The sequence below is a fragment of the Daphnia pulicaria genome, chromosome 2 (genome assembly GCF_021234035.1).
Source record: "Daphnia pulicaria isolate SC F1-1A chromosome 2, SC_F0-13Bv2, whole genome shotgun sequence".
Lineage (NCBI taxonomy): Eukaryota > Metazoa > Arthropoda > Branchiopoda > Diplostraca > Daphniidae > Daphnia > Daphnia pulicaria.
Genome location: NC_060914.1, coordinates 7,654,973 through 7,678,186, shown reverse-complemented (window position 1 = coordinate 7,678,186; position 23,214 = coordinate 7,654,973). Strand labels below are relative to the sequence as shown.

General features: G+C 39.5%; 1 protein-coding gene and 3 long non-coding RNA genes across 4 annotated transcripts; 3 read left to right on the top strand and 1 right to left on the bottom strand.

Annotated features, from left to right (window-relative positions):
- The first annotated feature begins 630 nt into the window (after positions 1–630).
- LOC124326005 lies at positions 631–23,214 on the top strand. Its single transcript, XR_006915495.1, has 3 exons — positions 631–1,119; positions 7,179–7,186; positions 23,203–23,214. It is a non-coding gene; the product is annotated as an uncharacterized LOC124326005 (long non-coding RNA).
- LOC124326004 lies at positions 1,691–3,663 on the top strand. Its single transcript, XM_046784572.1, has 5 exons — positions 1,691–2,040; positions 2,106–2,266; positions 2,778–3,197; positions 3,253–3,360; positions 3,423–3,663. The coding sequence occupies exons 2-5, from the start codon at positions 2,161–2,163 to the stop codon at positions 3,494–3,496; spliced, it is 708 nt and encodes a 235-aa protein (XP_046640528.1). The 5' UTR covers positions 1,691–2,040; positions 2,106–2,160; the 3' UTR covers positions 3,497–3,663.
- LOC124326006 lies at positions 3,741–4,289 on the top strand. Its single transcript, XR_006915496.1, has 3 exons — positions 3,741–3,912; positions 3,967–4,056; positions 4,120–4,289. It is a non-coding gene; the product is annotated as an uncharacterized LOC124326006 (long non-coding RNA).
- LOC124326007 lies at positions 21,464–22,060 on the bottom strand. The gene is made up of 2 exons (XR_006915497.1): positions 21,745–22,060; positions 21,464–21,679 (listed from the first exon to the last, which is right to left on the bottom strand). It is a non-coding gene; the product is annotated as an uncharacterized LOC124326007 (long non-coding RNA).

Sequence of the window (23,214 nt, the reverse complement as noted above, 5' to 3'; positions counted from 1 at the left end):
GAGCGACGACGAGAGAGGCGGCGAGAGGAGCGAGCGACGAGAGAGGCGGCGAGAGGAGCGAGCGACAGAAGAGACAACGGAGAGAGAGAGCGACGGAGACGACAGAGCGGGATAGAAACAATGGAGCTAGAGAAAGAAGAAGGAACGAGAGCGACAGAGGAGAGAGCGACGGGCGGAGAGTGCGACAGAGAAGAGAGCGACGAGCGACGAGCGGAGAGAGCGACGAGCGACGAGCGGAGAGAGCGACGAGCGGAGAGAGCGACGAGCGACGAGCGGAGAGAGCGACGAGCGACGAGCGGAGAGAGCGACGAGCGACGAGCGGAGAGAGCGACGAGCGGAGAGAGCGACGAGCGACGAGCGGAGAGAGCGACGAGCGACAGCGGAGAGAGCGACGAGCGGAGAGAGCGACGAGCGGAGAGAGCGACGAGCGGAGAGAGCGACGAGCGGAGAGAGCGACGAGCGGAGAGAGCGACGAGCGGAGAGAGCGACGAGCGGAGAGAGCGACGAGCGGAGAGAGCGACGAGCGGAGAGAGCGACGAGCGACAGAGGAGAGAGCGACGAGCGACAGAGGAGAGAGCGACGAGCGACAGAGGAGAGAGCGACGAGCGACAGATGAGAGAGCGACGAGCGACAGAGGAGAGAGCGACGAGCGACAGAGGAGAGAGCGACAGAGGAAAGAGGAGACAGCGACGGAGGAGAGAACGGAGTGTGATTGAACGGAGAGAAAAGTGACGATGAGAACGGTTGAGTGTTACACGAAGGACGGAAGAAGAAGAAGGCGCCGAAAAATTGTTTTCCCTGTTGTCACGTTATTTTTAAAATTACATGTTAGTATTGCTATCGATCGGAGAGACTAACGGGTGACGATCTGGAAGTCGAACTGAGTTCATTGTTTGTGACATTTTGTACGTGATTGATTTTTCAAATGGTTGCAGTATTTTTTGCATTTTTTTAAGTCTTAGTACTGTTCCGTTTCGTTTTTTCTTTGCCATAGAGATGCATTTATTAGTTATTATTGTATGGATTTTGTGTGATAGGGATTTAAGCGTGATTGAATTATTGTTTTGTGCTGTCGATGCGTGAATTTTGTTCGTATAGATTTATTTTGTTGTGGATATTGTTGACGATTGCTTTGTTTTGTCCTGACTACTCGGCACGTGCACGTGTGAGATATTTCCTGACGAGTAATTTTTTGCTGATGTGAGTTATTTGATATGTTTTGTATGTTTTTGAATGAATTTTGTCGTTGTGTTGCCGCAGTCGGGGACGACTGCGAGTTAAAGAGGGGGGTGTCGCGTGGTCAATGACCATGCTATGTGATACGTCTGGTATGTAGTCCAACCGGACGTACTGTATGACTGTGCCGGCCTAGCCGGGTATATAAGCGTAGAGCATCGGGCTGTCCGGGGCTGTCTAACAGTGACTGTACTAGAATGTAGTATTAGCAATACACTCCTTATCCTTGTATGTTACACTACTATTTTTAACCAAATCAGCACAAAGAATTCATGAAATCAATGGCAAAAGTTTAATTAGTGGACCATTCTTTGGTGTGTATTGGTATTTAGCCTATGTGCTGCTGACAGCGTCAATTTTCCATTCCATTTACGGGCTGTTTTGATTGCTTAAAATTACAAAGTAATTAATAAGATGGAATTTTAAATATCTGTAGCTGTCGCGCAAACGGGTGAACTAGAGTTGCGCCAGATGGCTGCCTTTGTTTTGTTTTGAAAAGCAGACGAATTGTTATGCCAGTTACACGAAACATTGGTTTTCTTTCACCAAAAGTTTTTTCGTTTCAGCTTTGATTTATTACGATTCGTGTTTTTGCTATGGAAGATAAGCAACGTAAAAACGACGTTAAGAATGCGATTCGCCAGAATGGACATGCGGGGCACAAACCTCGTATCAAGGAAGTTCGGGAATCCAACGACAGTTCAGAAGAAGACGGGAGCAAACGAGTAAAAAAGGCTAGATTTCCCAAAAGAGTAAAGAGGTTTATCCCTCAGCAGTATTCTTCAACAACTGTCAACAAATTGGGTAACACAAGCAAAGCAGTTGTATAAGTATCTGAATCCATTTTAATTCTCGTATAATTATTTAAGTTCCAACAGACAATTTAAAAAAAAACAGCAAGAAAACATTGACAGGCAAGCTATAATGCTGCATGAGCAAATGAAAGGTTCACAACATGCTCAAGAGAAGCCTCATGCTGATAGTGATCTACTCGTCAAAAGTTTTGATACCAGTCAAAAGGAAAATGGAGGTATTTATATCTATTTGACCCCGCCCTACCACTTAAAAGAGTATTTTGAGATTGGGAGTTATCAGAGAGGAAATTAATCAAAAATTTGTACGTCCAATTTCAAACAATAGACAGCTATTGAATTAATTATATACCCGGTTATACCCCATTACATTTGAATATTATAAATTAAAGTACCTCAATGTTCTTATTCCTCAGTAGCATAATAGCAATTGCTAGCACTAAGCTTATGAAAACCAAAAAGACTGTTACGTGTCGACTTTGTTTGTTCGCAAGTTTGACACTAAAAAAAATAATTTAAGATCTGTAACTGTATTTTGAAGTATTATTAAATAACTGGCCTCCTAAACAATCATCCAACTTAATGCTAATTCCTTTATCTTTATCTCTTAACATTTATCTCTTAAATGGTAACAATCTATGCCACAGATCCGAAGTCCAGTACTTTTTTTGCGACGAAGGCTAGTGGCCTGTACCTAATTGTAACTAATACCAACAATCAATATTTCAGGCTCCAGTGGCTTACGGGAAGAAATAAATATGATCAGTAATCATGCATCAGATCTGCTAAGCACGGCCTTAGAGGAAGAAACAAGAAGCTCAGAAAATATTCCTGTTAATCACAATTGGACGGAACGAATGAAAAATGTTCACCAACCTTGGGATAGGAATCGACAAATATTTTGGGATTCACGACTCGAAATAGAATGTCAAGAATTTAACGTGTGTGCTTCGTGTTTTAACGAGCTCCATCACTATGTAATTTGTTGCTCAAATTGCAAGAGAGATTTATGTGCTCTTTGCGATTCAAAAGTGCACGAGCATTCACCATTCCATAGCAGGACACTATACAAAGAAGAAGACTTGTCCGCAACCAAACTTCTTCCACGTCATGTCTTTAATCACACAACACAAATGATTGAAAGCAGGGGTAATTCTGATACCATTATTAGTGCGCATTTTTCATAATTCTTTTCAATCTTAAGTCGTTCCGGTTCCATGCTACCTCCCACTATCTTGCCCAAAATGTTCCATGACCGGAACTCTAAACTTGCAAGGCGGAGAGAAAGAGAAAATTGTAATTACAAAAGACGGTAAATAATTAAAAATCCTCTCACATAGTTGTGTTCATAATACTTTAACTTTTAATGTGCAGGTCGTTTTGATTTGAATTCCCCATTAGTTTGTTACTCTTCTGATAGTTGTAGCTATGGTGCAGAGCTGACTTAAAAAGACTATATTCAGTCAAACTGGTGGCCCGGAACTCCGTCCTGTTCCACATATCTATTCTCTGGAGATCTTCTGCAATTCTGGTTTCATCTGAAACATCAAAACTTGGGGTCATCGGAGCGAAAGTTTATTGAAACACTGAATCGAATTTCAAAAGCTTCTGATAGCGTAAATACGGCATAATCTCTGTTTTGGTATTCAAATACAACATCTGTTTCGGCACTTTAGGTTTATGTCATCAACAGAACTCTCTTCAACAAAGCAAGTTGGGAATACGATTATTTTGTATACGGTTTTTTTTACACCGATATTAGGCAACAAAATAAAACCAGTTGTCGGGCTTGTGGCGATAATCCTAGTGCTGCTTGTGTTGACGGAAATTTCAGACTCCCTCGTCTTGAATCAGCAAGCAAAGGGTTAGCAATTTAAAAAACAAATGAAGTGAATCGAATTAACTAGATTTGATTTAGATACGATGAGTCTTTGTTAAAAATGCAGTGATCGCAAAAGACGAACAGGTTAATTCTCACATCAAACAAATTGATGAAGACATCGTTCCGGTATGTAACCATAATGCATCCGTATTAAAATTAGTACACAATCATTTATTATTATAAATCAAGGAGCGTCAGAAAAATCCTTGCGGTGGCAATGTTTTTAAAGCAGCTAAAGATAGCTCGACGAACAAAAAGCACCTTGACGAGACGGGTCTTATTATGGCTTGTTGTCGTCATCTCATTATTTTGCAAGCGGTCAATATTTTTGTAGGCGAAACGTATCGTCACGGGCACTATCTCCATAACTTCTTGTATAACCTCGGTTATAAAATCTTTTTCTACGGCATTGTTTGCCTTTACTGGAAATGGGCAAAAAAAGTAGGAGCTAAAATGTTTGAAAATCGGAAAAGAGACCCAAAGAAAAATGCGATAAATTTCCGCTTTTTAACAGAAAAAATGACCCCCTTCTTGGCTCGTTTTCACGCCATTGCGCATGTGTGGCACTGCTACGTGAGTAAAATTATTTTGTGTGTTTGTAAATGATTTAAATAGTTTAATATTCACAATGTTGTGCTCAACCTTAGATACTATGGGTTGGTCATTGGATTGATGGTGTCGGGGCTACTGTTGGAGACGAATAAGAACAGGTCAATGCATCTATGTCATTATATGGTAACCGGAGAAAACACATGACGCCAGGAAGTAATTAATTACAATTCCAGCAAAAGAAAAAGAAGGAATTTTTTTTCTCTTTAGACAGAACCGATACTTTATCTGCTGGTATGATGTATCTCAATTCAGAGAGGTTCGATCGAATGCCAAAATTTCTCGCCAGCCGATTAATTAAAGTATTTTCATTTAAAGTCATGGTTGGAACTTGTTTAATTTTTTCTTTTAGTCCCGTATTTTAGCTGAGGCCTTTTCAATGGAACTGAAGGATTTGCTAGAGACCTTTCAACTTTCCGAAACTGATTTACCAGGAATTAAAGATCGACTTAAGAAAAAAGCTGCAAGCAGTGCAAGGAAAAACGACGACGGACCCGGGACGCCTTGTTATCTCATGAACGATTTGGAGGCCCAATATTCCGAAATGCATATTTTGAAAAAGAGGAGAGAAAAAACTGCAAGTACGTGTCTTATATTATTGCACCATTCTACTCTTATATCTATTTAATTTCGTTGATAACTAATACCTTACACTAATTAGCCACAGCAAAAGAAAGATCAAAGATGAACCGTTTCATTGGTGTCACTTAGAAAAAAGCAATAAGTTTAATAGAAAAAATAAATGAATGACATCACGACCAGCAGCCCCATCCAGAAAATGAAATTGTTAATGATCTAATAATTTTGGAGGATTTTTGCAAAGGACTTTTCCGCTGGCAACTACCCGATCAAAAGAGTAACGTATAGTCATTTTTCGTTAGTAAACAATGAAATTATTATGAGATTTCAAATAGATTTCAGACGATCACAGAAATAAAATGAATCTAATCGAAACATGGATGCTTTCTTTGCGACACAAAGAAGAAATACATCTAGTAGAGAAGGATATATGACATATCGATTCGTAAAAAAATCTGTGTTCTGGAAAAAGAGAGAAGGAAACTTCAAAGCGGATTAAATAGACAAAAAATGAAAATAAAAACAGAAAAAGGGGTAAGTGTTTGTAGAAGAAGTATTGCACGAAGAGTATCATTATAATTCTTTAATTTTAGAATTCTTGGTGCATGATGGCGAGATCATTTTTAATATACGAAGAAATCAAAAGGCTCAATGGACTTTTGCTGAGATATGATATAGAATCATCCGAAGATGAAACAAGTGAAGATTCTTCTGATTACGAATAGAACAACGTATTCTTCTCTTTTTTTTGCAACTGTTTGCAGTTCAGTTAATGCAAAACCCCTTAAAAACTCTGCATTACACATTGTGTAACCTATCATATTTAAAAGCCAAAATATTAGAAATTAATGGTTATTTTTTGGGAATAGATAACTGAATAATGGGAAGCTATATGAGGGTCAGATAAAATAAAAATTTCAGGGTCGCGACAAAACAGCCCGTCGACAAAACCAAATGTCGACAAAACAGTCTCTTGACGAAAGAGCCTGTACAAAATCGCAATGAGGTAACCGTTTTTCATAGTTGGACCAAGAAAGGCCTACCAATGAAAATATTTATTTATTCCCTACCATTAGAATAAAAGGCATAATTTACGAAATATTTAAAAAAAAAACGTAAAAAGGTTGTTTTTTTTTCAGATAATGCCACAGCCTATTAGATGGATTTGAAATAAAAAAATACCCTTTTCTAGAATTGTGAAGAAATTTAAATTTTTGTAAACTTCGACAGATCCTTTTGTCGCGTCACCTAAGAAAAACTTCATACTTGAACAAAAAATTTCATTCATTGTGAGAAACTCTATGGAAAAATGGAGTTAGATAATAAGAACAAGAGGATGTCACGTTCACACACAGAGTAAATAAATTTGATAAAATAACAATCGTTCAACAGGCTCTTTTGTCGCGTTGCGTATGAAAAGACTGAAACAAATGGGTTCGAAAAGATTCAGTTAACTGTGGTGACCCTGAAAATGCGATCTGTAGGTTCTTTTATTGCGTTTTATGAAAAAAAGCTGAGGCAATACGACAAGGTTTGGTAAAAGAAACTATTGTAAATATCGGTGTTCGATCGGCCCTTTTGTCGCGTTGCCTTAAAAAAGGTTTTTCAAGTGTAGTATATAGAATTTCCACGCTTGCCGTTTGTTCAAGGGCTCGTCGGTTTTTTCAAAAAAGGTTCATTAGTAGAAAAAAAATATTTTTAGGGATAAAAAAAAATCGGTGTTCGATCGGCCCTTTTGTCGTGTTGCCTTAAAAAAGGTTTTTCAAGTGTAGTATATAGAATTTTCACGCTTGCCATTGGTTCTAGGGCTCATCGGTCTTTCTAAAAAAGAGGTTCAGCAGAAGAAAAAAAAAATTTTAGGGGGGGGGGGCACGATTTCAAATTTCGTTCTCGATGGCTGAAATTGTTCCAAATGGGGTCAATCATAAAATTTCAACTACAAAAAACGATTGCCGGGCTGGCAATCGTTTCCTAAAACCTCCGAAGATTCCTAAAAAAAGAAAAAAAGTGTTGGTACTTCGATGTGACCTTTTGTCATCGACAAATATCGGGTTCGACAGAACCATTTGTCACATTGGGTGAGACCAGGTTGGGATGCGCAAACAAAGAATCATTAGGTTAATTATTGAGTTTCTATCGAACAGGAGGCCAGTCAGATATTTCAGTTATTTAAGTGAAAAAACTGTGTGTTATTAAATATAATACTTCTTGAACAGCTTTAACGCAGATCAGTTTCCATAAGCTGATGAGAATTTCTTTCAAACTTTCAAAAGTCAGGCTGATACGTAGAAATATTTTTAGAGAGCTGATTTTCAAATTCAATAATTACATCAACGAAACAATTTAACTGAATAAACCCAATAATAGTTCATTCCCTATATTAGGTTCAACTTAATAGGGGGCATCCGGGGTTGAAACGGGGATATTTCGATCTGCAGTCGAATGCTCTTCCACTGAGCTATACCCCCGATATTCTTACATTTTACCGCGTATTTCTATTAGCCCTCCATTTTTATTAAGAGTAACTTACTCTGAAATACCAATTGCTCTGTTTAACAAGCAATCCACAACTCAAGCGCACCAAATCCATGGAACCTCCTTTTTTCCCATTCTGCTATGGGACCTAAAAATGAAATAATTCAGGCATATCCAGTTTTCTACTTCGGATTCACCTGTTTTTGCAGAATTTAAATATTCCTTTCCGTTCGGGAGATATTTAATTTTCAAATTTGGGTTTTTCAAATTTTAACTATTTTGGGGGTCTTTGGCATCGCTTTTTGGGTAAATGCTTACCTTTAAAAAAAATCCCACAAAAGTTTGCTCGGCCATCCCTCAATACCAATCCAAAAGGAATTTACATTCCGGATTAGATTGGCCGAGTTGTTCCCAATCTAGTAAAATGTAATTTTGACAAGTTTCCCACCCAGCCTAGTCACCTTTTTTTATCACTCTCCCTAACGTTCCTGGCGGATGACAGCGGAAGGTACGCTTTCCTGGCCTTCACTTTAGACCGGGGGACATGCCCTTTCATATAGTCTAGTGACCAGCAATATGAAGCCCGAGGTGCAGAGAACTCGTATGCTTCGGCTGGTCCCAGCCTGCATTATATTCCCGAGCAGCGGTTTACAATGTTTCAATCAATACGAGAAAATTCGTTTTCGTCCAGCCAACTGACACATTTGGTGACTAGCTTCATTAAACGTCGTCAAAGAACCAATTTTTTCAGATTTTCAATCGTTTATGTCTCTGCTTGTAAAGCTTAGATCGAAAAACGGGTCGAGATGTCTGTAAAGGGGGAAAAAATCTTTCATTCTGAAAAATATTTTTTTAAACGGTCTGGTTCGCAAGAAAACTACAAGAACAAACTAAACAAGAAAAGCGGGAGTGCCCGTAAAACGCGTTCAAAGATTCGAGTTTTACGGGGCTGACGCGCAGCCTAAGCCGGCCAGAAAGGGGGTCTAGCGGGGGAGGTGGCGCATACCCATGGGAGTGGGGTCAGTGAAGGGCCATACTAAAGGATTTCATGTTTTCTTTGTCCCGGAGTATTATGTTGAATGATCAAGGTTCGAATCTCGACCAAGTCGAAAAATGAAATTTCATAAAATTACTTAATTTTTAATTTAGTTTTAATTCTTTAATTTATTACTTAATTTACAAAATTTTAAAATTTTAAAATGACAATAGCATCAAGTCTATGCTATCATGCGGTCAGATGTGGCATTACATAAGTCAATATATTAGCTAATGGATGGCGAGCTACCAAACGGGTAATGCCGCATGATTTACGAAAAATTTACAAGTCCCTATTTGGTCATTCCCAAGTGTAATATATTCCCTATGTGTCGTATTATTAGGCATGTCAACATATCTAAGTCGGTAGAGTAGTGATCTACGAATATATTAACGATAGTGAGTGGGTTCGATTCCAGGATGCAGGACTAATGGTAGGATACATCGTAATAGGAATTTCTTTTTTCAAAAAAGAAAAAATAGTGAACAAAGAAATCAAATGTTGGTTTAGGGGTGGGTTTGGGAGGGATGTTCCCCTTGGATTAGTGCTAAGACCATTATTTTCTTCCCATTACCATCTATACCTTGAACCACCTCGGGTGGTTTATGAAAAAACATTTCTGTTTCGTCATATTCTCCAAACATTTCATGTTTCAGCTGCGATAGGTAAACAGAACTGTTTGGCTATAGGTAAACATTTGTTTGCTATTAGCAAACCCCTACTATGAGAGAGAAGAGTCGGTGGATATTGAAATAAACGCAACACGAACTGTTCACCTCAACCAATTTACGAAAATAGATCTACGGACTACGGCTATCACGTTGTTTCCCCCATCCTGTCGGCAAGGTCGTCGCAGCTTGTCAGACTGATTCCTGATCAATAATACGGTATTCGTTATTGTGAATATCATGGTTTCTGTCATTATCCACATATTTAAACGGCATTATATTTTCCTAGGTTTGGAGCTACATTTTATTATAATAACGATTCGCGGAAAGAAACTGTCAGATTGATTTGTCCGGCCAAGCTCAATTCTAATTCATTGCTGCTTTACCTAAATCGAGTGAACTTATCTTGAACGAGGAATTATCACGATTCACGACAGTTTCAACTTTAAATAAAGAAATCACTCCTACAGGGCTGAAGAAGGAGTTTCGAACCTCGGTCTTTCAGCATGTCAGCTCGGATTACTGACCATTATACTACCGTTGACAGGTGTGGTCAAAGGAAAGCATGAGCCGTATGGTAGCTAGCCATTCATTAGCTAAGACACTGACTAATGTAATGCAGAATGTGACCGCATGATATAGCAGTGACTGCTGGTGCAACTGTCTTTATAAAATATCAAAATTTTACTTAATAGAAATTTTATTTCGATTTGTCCGAGATTCGAACCTACATCCTTTGGCTTTACAGCCTGGGCTTCTGCCCATTAGCTCATCGTTGTTATGTTAACTGAGGGAGAAACATGGGCGACGTTACGGGCAATCCCACTCATTTTTACAGCCTAAACCCTGTATTAGAAATGATCAGCGCAAAAAGATCTACAACCCTGTGTTAATCGTTTTCCGATAGCAGAAAACTTGTCTTGCTAGAGAAGAGCCGGGGGGTCCCAGAGTAAGCGCGAAAAAAACACTCAGAAATAAATTATTTCCAAATTAACCTTAAATTGTATTTCAAATTGATATTTCTGACAAATGGGCTTTATTTATATGATTGCATTCAACCTTTTCATAAAAACAAATTTTTAAAAAGTTTTGAAATATAAAAGTTACAAATGAAAAACGAACAGGACTAGTATTACTAACATGGTTTCATTGGCTGAATAGTATATGAACGGTGCCGGATCTCCCAATCCGATTTAGCAAATCCGACAAGAATGCCATATCAAGAAGATCTCTTACTTGGTGAAATAGGACAGGTAGAAATAGGACTGCTTGTAAGGAGAAATAGGACTGGCAATAATCAGTTGCAAAAAGTAGTCCTATTTCGACCAGTCCTAATTTGACTAGTCCTAAAACGTAGTCCTATTTCTACCAGTCCTATTTCGTGTCAGCCCTATTTCACCGTCTACCACCGACGCTAGCTATGCCCTTTTAATGAGAAGAATGCATACTAGAAGCACAATCATGTACTCTAGGACTAGACTCCCGAAGGTCAACGAAGAAGTCCATCCGAGAACACCTCAGCAGGAGACAGGACTCATCAGAATGTAACTATAAACCAGACGAGTTGGCGTTCTCTTGCTGTAGCGTGGGCGTTAGAAAAAGTATGTTACTACTTAAACGGAAATAAATTCATTGCAAAACCCCACAACAACGCATTCAAATGGCTCAAAGAAACAAAGAAGTTGAAAGGGTGTTTCAGTAACTGGGTTATGAAAATGCAAGCCTACAATTTCACCATTCTACATACAAATGGGACTAAAAACCGAGTCGCCGATGCCATCGCCAACCACCCGGCAGAAGAAGCTGAACCAAACGAAGCGACAAATCACGTTTACGCATTACTCACCGTAGGTTATTCAACAGAAAAAACTAGCAATACTTCAACAAGGATACAAGACGATCTGTTATCCATTTCTCCTGCTCCAAGGTATCAGGGAAGGCGAAATTAGAAGACAAGACTATGGGAGATTACACTGATCACGTGGAGTACTTTACGAAACCCGGGGTCGACAATTCAGATTAGTTATACCGTCGAGTTTACGGCGCAAAATCATGCAAAGCTGCCATGACCAACCGGCGGACACTACGGAGTAGAAAATAAACAATCAAAGGTAGCCGAGAGATACTGGTGGCCAGGACTACCAGCCAGCATCAAAACGTACGTCAAATCCTACCCTATTTGTCAGATGAACAAATTCCCAACCGGAATCACAGAAGGTTTCATAGAACCAAAATAATTCCACCTACACAACCATTGCAGCAAAACGGCCTAGATCATATCGGCCCATTTCAATTTTACAAACAAGGCAATCGTTACATACTTGCTTCCATCGACCTTCTGATTAAATACGTCATAGCAAAAGCAGTACCTGACGTCAAGCACGCAACACCATCAAGCTGGTCCATAAAGAGCTCATCGGCCATCACAGCTTTCCGAAGAAGATAATCACCGATCATGGTACGGCATTTTACTCACTTTTATTTACTGCATCGACATTTGAACAAGCACTAAGCGACTGGGGAATTCGTCACGCCATGTCGTCAACTAACCATCCGCAGTCGATACAATTGAAAGAAGTCGCCGCAATCTCATCACAGCTTTAAAAGCATTCATCGACCCCACACTGAACAACTGGAACGAAAAAGTGACCGTCGCTGTAGTGGCTATCTACAGCGGTAAACAGTCAAGCACGAGGGAATTGCCGTACGAAATCATTCATGGTCAAACTATAGAGCTACGACACGAACGATTATTCCCATGGCCAAATGTTGGAAAAAAGCAAGAAGACCAAAAGAAATCATCGGAGAAAGTGAACAAGATCCGGGTGACTGTGCGTGACAGATTACTCGCAAAACAAGAGAAAATGAGAATGGGAATCAATGCACATTGGTGCAAACCACGAGAATACACACCCGGAGATCTCGTACTAGTAGCTCGAAACCTACGAAAAATCGAATTTAGAACAAACATTCTCCCCAAATATACCGGGCTATTTCAAGTCTTACGGAAGCATTCACCTTTCAGTTACTTAGTAAAAGACGTGATGGCGAAGGTTCCCAGCACACGTTAGTCAAATTAAATCATATCGAACACCCCGTAACGTTGAATAAGAAAAAATACCACGAGATTCAGGAAACAAAGCAAAGGCGAAAATAACGCGGACCAGAAGCAAGCCTGTCGTGGAAACTTCGGTCAGATGGCAATCACCGTAAAAGAAACTACCGACTAAACAGAAACCAACATAAAGATCAACGAAAAATAAACCCTTGATTAATGAGTCATTTATTGCCTTGATTATGTCTTGTATTCCGTGTCAATTCGAACTTTTCGGAACAAGGTCTACGACGAACAAGTCAACGGACAGAAAAACCCCAAGTCCTCCTAAGAAATTGGGCCTAAGTATAATGAGGATAAAAGAGGGAGGCAGGGAAGTTGAGGCGGAGAGTTTTGAAAAGTCTATTAGTAGAGTAGTCTTTTTGAGTTGTTACGTCTGCAGTCTCTTTGTGTGTAGTTCTGTTCTTTGTGATCAAGTTATTTTAAGAGTGTAGAGCGAATAAAGAATAAAGGTGTATTAATATAAAAACCACTAACCGTTCAAAAATTCTCCAATAGACAAACGGGAGAGTATTGTTATTTGGAACGAATTTTTGTTTTTTACGCATAACTTTTGTTTAATTTTATCCGATTTCTTAAATAAATAACTTTTATAATGGAGTAGTAGGACATCCTGCGTTTCTTAAATGTGCCAAATCAAATTTGTGTCCAATCTGTGTTACGCGTCTACAGCGTCTTATGGGAAAACCAACCATTTCACTTTTAAAATATTATTTTCTTCTCGATAACTATTTTTTACCTCATTGTTGTACCTAACAGTGGATTCGCTATTCACTTAGTGATAACCTAATTTTTATTACATTGCACAATTCCACCTAGTTTATTTTATATAAATTTTTTTGTAATGTTGTTTTCTTTTCCCTACTAGACGACATGAATTAAAAGCTATTGATACTAATGATAACAATGTCATCAGCGGTTATCAGTGAGCCTGTTGTAACTATCTTTCAATTGAGTGACTATGCTAAAGGATTGGTTGGTGTGGATAAACAGACATATTTGGATAAATTAATGAAATGTAACATTCACTTAAGATATTATTTCATTCCAAAAGAGCATTGGGTTGTGGACCCAGCTACCATTGAAACAATTTCTCCACAACAGTTGACAGGGCATGAAGTCTATATCCATGTAATTGCTAGAAGAAGTAATGATACAGGACTGCAATTGAAGGCAATGAAAACCATTGAAACTGCTAATTTTATGGTGGCCAATCGGTGGGTAAGTAAGTTGTGTGCAATTCGGCTAACACATGGTGCTGTGATATTTAAAGCAAATGTTCGACATTCAATTAGCTTTAACAGCAAGAAGGACCTGTGTACATGTGCAACTGTCCATGAAAATTGTACTGTTATGGCTGCGCATTGCAACTGCACTGTTTGGTAACTATTACTTTATCCATCATTCAGCTTATCCATTTTGGTACGACAAACTAGTAAATGTCTATTTTTATTACTTCTACAGATAAGGTGGAGTGTTTACTCATGTTGGGGGTCTACTTTATACCATTATACAATTATTGACCACTTCATGCACATCAAAGGAAAACTCGTGGATTTGCTCCACCAAAACATTACCAGTGGTAATTTATTTAAATTGCTATGTCATTATGTCCATTCAAAATTTAATATCGCTACATTGTGTTATTTCAGAATTTGAATACCAGTATTTCAGATTTGAAGTGTGCCACTAACCTCAACAAGAATTCGGTGTTTAAAAAAAATGGAGGGGGATACCAGAAATGAGTGAAGAAGAAATTGTCGCATTGAATGATGTATTATTAGAAAACAAAGCAGTGGAGCTTCATTTATTCAACACATTCGCCGACAGCTTTACTCCCAAACCAATTCCAACTCGGTTAACTTCATTATTCAAACCTTCATTCAAAAACGGGAAAACATTTTAAGAAATTTTGGTAGAATGCAACCGATTGCTCCATGTGTTCATTAATTTCGTTTGCGTTGACTTTTGTTGACAGTTAAAAAAGTTCGGAAGTAAACGTTCTGTTAATAAACTATAAACGGAGTTGCTTTTCAGATCTCATAGTGACAAGACGTGCCAAATAGTGCGCCAAACAATTCGCCTCAGGCTCGTGTCACACCCCCTATCTCATGCTACCCACCCCAACCCCCAAACCGACCACGCTAAACACTACATCATGAATCTAATCAACCCAGTTCGTGAATAAGAAACGGTAACCGTACGATTCGGCCAAAAAAATACGATTCGGCCTGGCCGAATAAAAAAAAAAGAATTGTGGCCACGTTTCTATCAAATTTGTGTCCCAAATGGCCCAATCAGATACAGCGTTTTAAAGATGCTGTACGCTGATTGGCCATTTTGGACACAAATTTTATGGCAACGCAGGATGTTAGACTGCTCCATTAAGAAAATTAAGTGTAAAAAATTAGTTACTCAAATAAACCTAAAAGGTAAAATGGCTGACAGCCCTATATCTGAATAGCCCTGAACAGCCCTGAATCGTCTGATAACTTTAATACGATTCGGCCAAAAAACTTGGCGAATAATTTTTTGGTCGAATCGTCTCATAAATTAAAGACCCATGGCCGAATTTTTTTTTTCGAAATTGGCCGAATCATTCAATTTTTCAACAGGCCGAATCATTCAATTTTTTCAACAGGCCGAATCGTATATCGTCAAAAGATCATTCGGCCTAAAGTTCAAAATGGTTTTTGGCCGAATCGTACTGTATTCTAAGAAACATCAAGTGCCATCGACGTTACTTCACAAATGGATTTTGAAGAAGCATCCGCGAAACGCAAGATCAACAACGACAACCACAGCCCACGACCCGGACATCCCCGATCCTCAGACCTCACAACCGTCATCCACCTCATCAGCAAGCCAAAATCCTTCCAACTACTTGCATCACCGAAAAACTGGCCTTCATGAACGCCCTAACAGACACCATCGGTCAAGTCAAAGCGGGCACAAAGTGGACACACCAAAGATACCTTAACGTATACCCAACCTCATCATCGCAAAAAAGAAAACTCCTGGAACTTAAGGTACTAAAACCGTTTGAAATCAAATGCAATCTCGCCATGTCTGAAGCCTCGCTCAGAGGAGTGATTCGGAACGTCCCCACCCAAGATTCAGAAGAAGACATCTTATGCCTACTGGCTGAACAAGGAGTCACGAAGGTACAACGGTTCACGGCCCCAGCACTAGATGGCAGCAGAACCCCACTGAAAACAGTCACGCTCTTCTTCAAAACCTCGCAACTCCCCAGAGAAGTCATCATGGCCCATGAAATCTTCCCCGTCAAACAGTTCATCCCAAGACCAACACTGTGCCGTAAATGCTGGACGTTCAGACACCCAGAAGAAACCTGCATTAACCCCCCCATCTGCAAATAATGCTCACAAACCCACCCACCATCAGACCCCTGCAAAACCCCACCAAAATGTCCCACATGCGCCAAACCAGGACATGCAGCTGGAACTCTCGGTTGCCCAAAGTACAACAACAGACAACAAATAATCAAATTCGCATACGAAAACAGAATCCCAATCGCAGAAGCGAGCAAACTACTAAGCAATACTGAACCAGCGAGACCACCCCAACTACCAAGAATGCACTCTACCGCAAACCCCGATCAAGAAATGGATGACCTAAAGAAGGAAGTCGCGAAATTGAGATCACAAATTGAAACCATCTCAGTACACCACCCTCAAATCTAACGCAAGACTCGAAACCCTGGAAGCCACCGTCCAGGACATCCAAGAAAAAATAGCCCCCCTAGTAGAGCTGCCACAAACAATCGAAAAAATAAAAAACGACATGACCGGAGGATTCGAGTCAAGTCACGAACAACTAGCCAACATCACAGCCCTACTGCAAGCCACCCGCCCTCTAGCCAAACCACCGGACAAACAAACCACTAACGCCACTTCAAAGGCTCGAAAATGACGAAACCACTCAAAATCATCCAATGGAACGCCCTCAGTCTCTACAAAAGTAAACTTCAAGAATTTAAATTTAACATCAGATGCCTGAATCCACACATTGTATTACTAAGTGAAACATTTTGGAGAGACTTATACATACCGAAATTTACCGCATTCAATACCTTTTACCTAAACCGAAATTCCCACGGCGGAGGAGTAATGATCCTAGTGAAGAAATCCATCCAAGCAGCCCCGTTGACACTCCCCCAGACACCAAACGTAGAAGCAGTAGGAACAACTATAAAATTAAAAAACAACAAATCAATTGACATCATATCGGTATACTGCCCAGACGGGAACGCGAACACCAAACAAGACATCACAGACATTCTCAACACCTTAACCAACAGCTACGTGATCGGAGGTGACCTGAACGCCCACTCTACAGTATGGGAAGATGACCACCAACAAAACCGTTGCGGAAAGCAGATAGCAGAAATACTTCTAGACGACGAAAGAATTACCTTATGCACTCCAAAAAACCTCGGGACGCGCCCAAACCCAAACGGAAAAGAGAGCTCAACCATAGATCTAACCTTCAGCTAACTAGATCTAGCAAATCTAACCAACATCAACGTAGGACCATACTGGGGAAGCGACCACCTCCCTGTCATCACCTGTCTTAACATCGGCTCCTCCCCAATCAAAACACCCAACGAACACTGGAATTTCAACCGGAACCGATGGGAAGAATGGAATGGAAACATCGAGAGCAAAACCACACCCGGAATCCTAACAGCAGCAGAAGCTCCTAATGAAGCATACCAGTCATTCTACAACGCCATCATCGAAGCCTCGAACAAACACTTCAAACCAAAAAGAATAAACAAAGAAACCAAAAAACCATGGTGGACACCCCTCTGCAAGAAAACTACAAAAGAAGCAAGAAAGGCCTACAAGTTATGGCGCTCCATCCTCCTCCCGTCAGACAAAAACAACCTTAACAAATTAGAAGCAATCAAAAAAAGAACAATCATAGCAGCAAAAAACCAGGCGTGGAGCAACCACATTGCATCAATGGAGAAGAACACCACAGCCTTTTGGAGATTTGCCAAACAAATGTCAAACAAACCATCGACCACCCAACAAACAACCGCACCAATAACAAAACCAAACGGAGACCAGACAACGGACCCATCAGAAAAATAAAAATCCTGCTTGAAAAATTTTGCCCGACTGAACGACAAGAAAGAAAAGACGACCGCACCAAACTGTACGAACAAAAAATCCAAGACGCAATCCAAAATAAAGAAAGCCATCCACTCAACACCCCAATATCAATCACGGAACTGGAGACCAACCTCACAGGACTACCAAACAAAGCAATGGGCAAAGACAGGATCCACAACGAAATTCTCAAAAACCTGAACCAAAACAATCGCACCACCCTACTGAAACTGCTGAACATTTCACTCAACACTGGATACCTACCAACGGACAGGAAAAGCGCCGCTGTAGTCCCCATACTCAAACCAAACAAACCAGCAAACCTACCAGAGTCCTACAGACCAATATCTCTCACGTCATGCCTGGGCAAACTGATGGAAAGAATCATCAAAAACAGACTAAAATGGTATATCGAAAAGAACAGACTCCTTCCAATATTCCAGACAGGGTTCAGAAACGGATGCACCACGAGCGATAACCTACTACGACTAGAAACCGCAATCAACACAGGATTTGACAACAAAAAAAACAACATCGGCAATATTCCTAGACCTCGCAAAAGCCTATGACAGCACCTGGATTACTGGACTTCTCTACAAAATAACGAAACTCAAAATCTATGGCCCGGTACTACGCTGGATAAAGAACTTCATAACAGAAAGAAACATCGCCGTACGAGTGGACAACAATCTATCACCAGATAGAAAACTCAAGAGAGGAGTACCCCAAGGATGTGTACTGAGCCCCCTACTATTCAAAATAATGATGTCCGACTTCCCAAACCCAGACGACGGATGTGAAATATCACTCTTTGCAGACGACATCGAAATTCACTCAACTGCAACAACCAAATGGGAAACGGAAAGGAACCTGCAGAAATACCTCAAGAAAATTGAAGAATGGGCAAAACAATGGAAACTAACATTCTCAGTCCCGAAATGCATAGCAGTTACATTCTCAAGAAGAAGAAAGAAAGAACGCGATCTTAACCTTATCCTTAACAACAGCCGCATCACCGAAAAAAACAACTTCAAATTCCTTGGAATCATATTTGACTCAAGACTAACGTGGGATGACCACATCGAATACATCAACGCAAGCCTGCACCGCCGAGCAAACTGCATCAAAACTCTCACACACGGAAAGACGCCACTTCAATTAAAACTCCTAGTACGAATATACACAGCCATGATCCGCGGTAAGCTAGACTATGGTGCCCTCATCCTAACAACGATACCAAAAACAAAACTGAAGAAACTAGAAAAAACTCAGAATCAAATACTGAGAGGCATCCTAGGTTGCTTGAAATCAACGCCGACCCAACTTATCCAAATCGAAACAGGAATATTACCCATTAAAGATAGATGGGACATGCTGGCAACAAGGTACCTAACTAACCTAAGCACCAAGACGTGGAACTCAGCCTACCCATCACTGTACGAAATGGCAAAAAAAAAAAAAAATATGGAAACCCAGGAGCACACCAGGAATGTCAAAATACCTCACAGAATTAGACGGAGAAAGCAGCCCCCTCATTCTACAAGAACCAGCCTACCAGCCGTACACAGAACCACTAGCACCATGGCAGCTGTTCCAGATAACCACTGGATATCTTACGACAAATAAAAAAGAAGCTGTGAAGAACAAAGCACTCACCGCAGCCACATTCCTGGAGACCAAGAGCAATGAAGATCAAAACCACCTGGACATCTACACGGATGGATCAACATTCAAGACCACCAAGAAGACCACCTGCGCTGTGTATATACCTGCAACACAAACAAAAGAAACATGGTTACTCTCCAACTTTACTAACAGCTTTAACGCAGAACTAGCTGCTATTAAACAGGCACTTACACTCACCTACAACCAGGACTGGCCCGAAATAACCATCTACACTGACTCTAAGTCAGCAATCCATGCCATTTCCAACTTCAAATGGAAATCAAGCAACTACATCCCTGAAATAATCCAACAAATCAACAATTACAAATCAGCATGAACGAAAATCAACTTATTTTTGATACCTAGTCACGCAGGAATAAGAGGGAACGAAATCGCAGACCAGCTAGCCAACAAAAGAAGGACAGCAGACGACGGTGAAACGATGTGTCACACACCCAACATGGCCGAACAACTAATGAAAATAAAAAACAATCATCAACACAAAACACAAGAAAAAATAAAAAACAATTCCACAAATCAAGCAATCACTCAACGAACAAAAATGGGGGTGGCCAGCTGGCACACCCACAAAAACAGAGCAATCCAATCCGCACTAATCTGGCTAAGAAGCGGCCATAACAAACTAAACGGCACAATCAGCAAATGGGACATGGATATCCAACCGGAATGGCCACACGGATGTCCAGAAATAGAAAACTCGACGCACGTCTTACTCCACTGTCCTCACTACTCCGCAGCCAGGAGGGAACTGAAACTCGAGATCGAGAAACTCAAACTTCCGTTTGATGTACCAACTTTAACCGGCGTCAACTTCTCCATCCCTGTTGAAATCCTATTTGTTCAGTAAATGTTATAAATTACCCAAATTGTACATATTTTCTTGAGTGACTCTACCTAAAGCGTCATTTGATCATGTAGTTGTAAAGTGCGCTATAGAAATTGAATAAAATAAAATAAAATAAATAAAATAAACACACCCAAGAAAAAATTGCCAAATCACTCATAAATTTCATCACAAGTTCTAAAATTATTTAAAGAATTTAAACTTGTCCCCCAAAATTAAATATTCTCTAAATACGAACCCCCCCCCCCCTTATTTTCTTTGTAAAAATCCATGTAAAACCCAAACACAAATAAACAAAACGGTGTCTAAGGGCCGCGAAAATGGCGGCCCGTAAACTGTCACCAGTGGCAACCAGCCATGGCCAGTGTCACCTAAAGTTAAAAAAAAAAAAAAAAAAAAAAAAAACCGATTGCTCCAAACAGAACTCATTGTAACTAAAGAGTCATCAGAAGAGGCTGAAAGATTAACATTGAAGCAAAGAAATAATACTATTTGGATGGATTTGAAAATTGGTAGGTGCACGGCAAGTAATTCGTACAACATCTGTAAGACGAACTGTGAGAAACCCTCATTATCTTCGGTCAAGAAATTATGTTTTCCTGGGGAAAAGTTATCGACTCCAGCCATTAAGTATTAATTTGATTATTTCATTTTCATTGGTATGTCTACTGCATTTCTTTAATTTTTCATTTCAAGGTATGGAGTTGAAAACCAAAGGAAATGCATCAAAAAAGGGCTTGCAGTACTTAAGAAAATGAATCTTCACCCAGGTTTTACCACTACTAAAGCTGGTTTGGTCGTTTCCTTGGAACAACCATCTCTCGCAGCCTCTCCTGATGGATATATTAAGTGCAAGTGCCATGGTATAGGCGTCATCGAAGTCAAATGCTGCTGGAGCCACAGAAATGAAAAAATGTCAGACATCATTGACTCTCGCAATGATTTTTACCTGCTTCATAACACTAAAGATCAGGAATACTATTTTACTTTCTAAACTAATCATCCGTACTACTACCAGGTACAACAGCAAATGATGGTCACCTGGTTATTGTAATTATGCCCCTTCCATTGAGAGTAATTCCCAACCTTTTATTAGCAACAATTCATCGCTTTACACTTGCTGTACTGAAGTTCATGAAAATGGAGCAGTGGTTACATGCAGTAATGTTGATTGTTTAGTTGGTACTTATCATAAGTTATGTGTGAAGCCACCAAGAAAACGTTTGGTCCAGCATGGGTATGTAAATCCTGTTCAAATATTTTGAAAAAATCGAAAAAAAGAAGCCTTTCAAAGGAGAACTGAAAATAACCAAATTTATACGAAGTAAAAAATACAAGAAATACCAAACAACCAAGAAATACTAAACAACCAATCAAGAAATACAACCAATCAATTCAAATTTATTGTAATTACATGTTAACAGCAATTCGTTCCTTATGTTAAAAAATGAGTTAATTGGCCAAAAATACAGAGAAAGATGAACATAACAATTACAAGTGTCACATCAACTTAATATTGTGGAATTATTGTTGGTTGTGCATTCATAAGGCAGCAGCAAGTTACAAATATTTTATAGATGAAGGTGTTGTTGTTAGAATCTGAGCAAAAATCTTCAATTTTGATTATACCACGTAATACCATAAATTTTTTTTCTTCAAGTTACCTATTACGCGTTCAACATGAATTCGTTCGTTAACTATTATTCTACTTCTTTCCGTCTCTTTTTCTGGTAATTGGACCCTTTTTCCTTTATAAGAAGGCATATGTACTTTAACCCATAAAGAAGTGAAATCACTTCATTGATGAATCCCCTATCTGCCAAAAATTCATCACCAGGTTCGATAAAGTCTAGTAACCCAGATTCTCTAACAGTATCTACGTCTCTGGCACGTCCAGTGAACGCTTTAGACAAGAATGCAACAGCACCGCGAGGCGTAGTTACTATAGGAAATGTTGCTGTATGATGACTTTTCTAAGTCGAGTAACAAGAGACTGCATCAATTCTATATCGCTAGGAGTTTCATACTTCAATTCTGTACAATCAATAATGTAATTAACGTTTGGGTATTGCTCCCTGAACGAAAGCGGTAGAGTTTTGGAAGCAGCTTCTCTGTCTGGTTCACGTAACAAAACGATAGGAAGCCGAATAAACATCGCGTTTACGAACTTTTCAATATAAGTAGTAACAGTGTTAATACTAATTTTGAAACGATATGCTATGTCTTTACGCGATAAATTGAGTCTTAATTTCATAAGTGTTCCTAAAAACTGTTCCTCGAGAGTTAAAGCAAATCTAGGATCACTTCACAACGCAGGCTTCAAGGATTGAAAAATACTTGATAATAGTTTTAAAGTATTCAATCTAGTGTAGAAGAGAGTCATTTTGTCGTCATTCTTAATTTACACAAGCAAGCTACATTTTGATTTTGCTGTCTTTTCTGTCCTCAGTTTGTGGAGCTCCATCTTATTGATTTTATGGATAGAAGATACTAATTCTTCGTTAAGCTTTAGGAGATTTGCATTGTCCAGCAACAACTCGTTCTTTTCTTTGGTCACAATTTCCAGCAAATTTGTTATTTCTGCTATGCTTCCTCCAACCTAATTTTGGAAAAATATTACAGATTACAACTTTTACTGATAAAGTAAAATTGAAATATACTGGTTCTGTGCCACCATCTACAATTTGATCCCTGTCATTTGGAATGTCTTCCACGTTAGATAAATCTTTGTTGTCGCATTCAGTGTCACAAACTTTAATAACATTTTCTTCTATTTCCCATATTTAAAACAAAACTAATCAATTTTACGTTTGTATTCCATTCATGATAACATTATACTCACAGGAATACAACTCCGTTGTCTTACTAGCTTCCTGGTCATTCTTTTAGAATATCGCTCTTTGTTTAATGTAGTACACCTATTAGATTTGTCATTGTCATCCAAACCTAAATGAAGTGTCTGTGCCCAGTCTGGATGTAATTCATGTGAATCACGTGTGGATGGAATATCAATAAACGTAAATGTGTACTACAATTATTAAAACACACACTTAAGTTATTACCATTCAAGAAATGTTTAGAACAAACTCTTGAATGTTTTGTTACGTTCTTGTAACTTTAAGTTTTTTAACCAG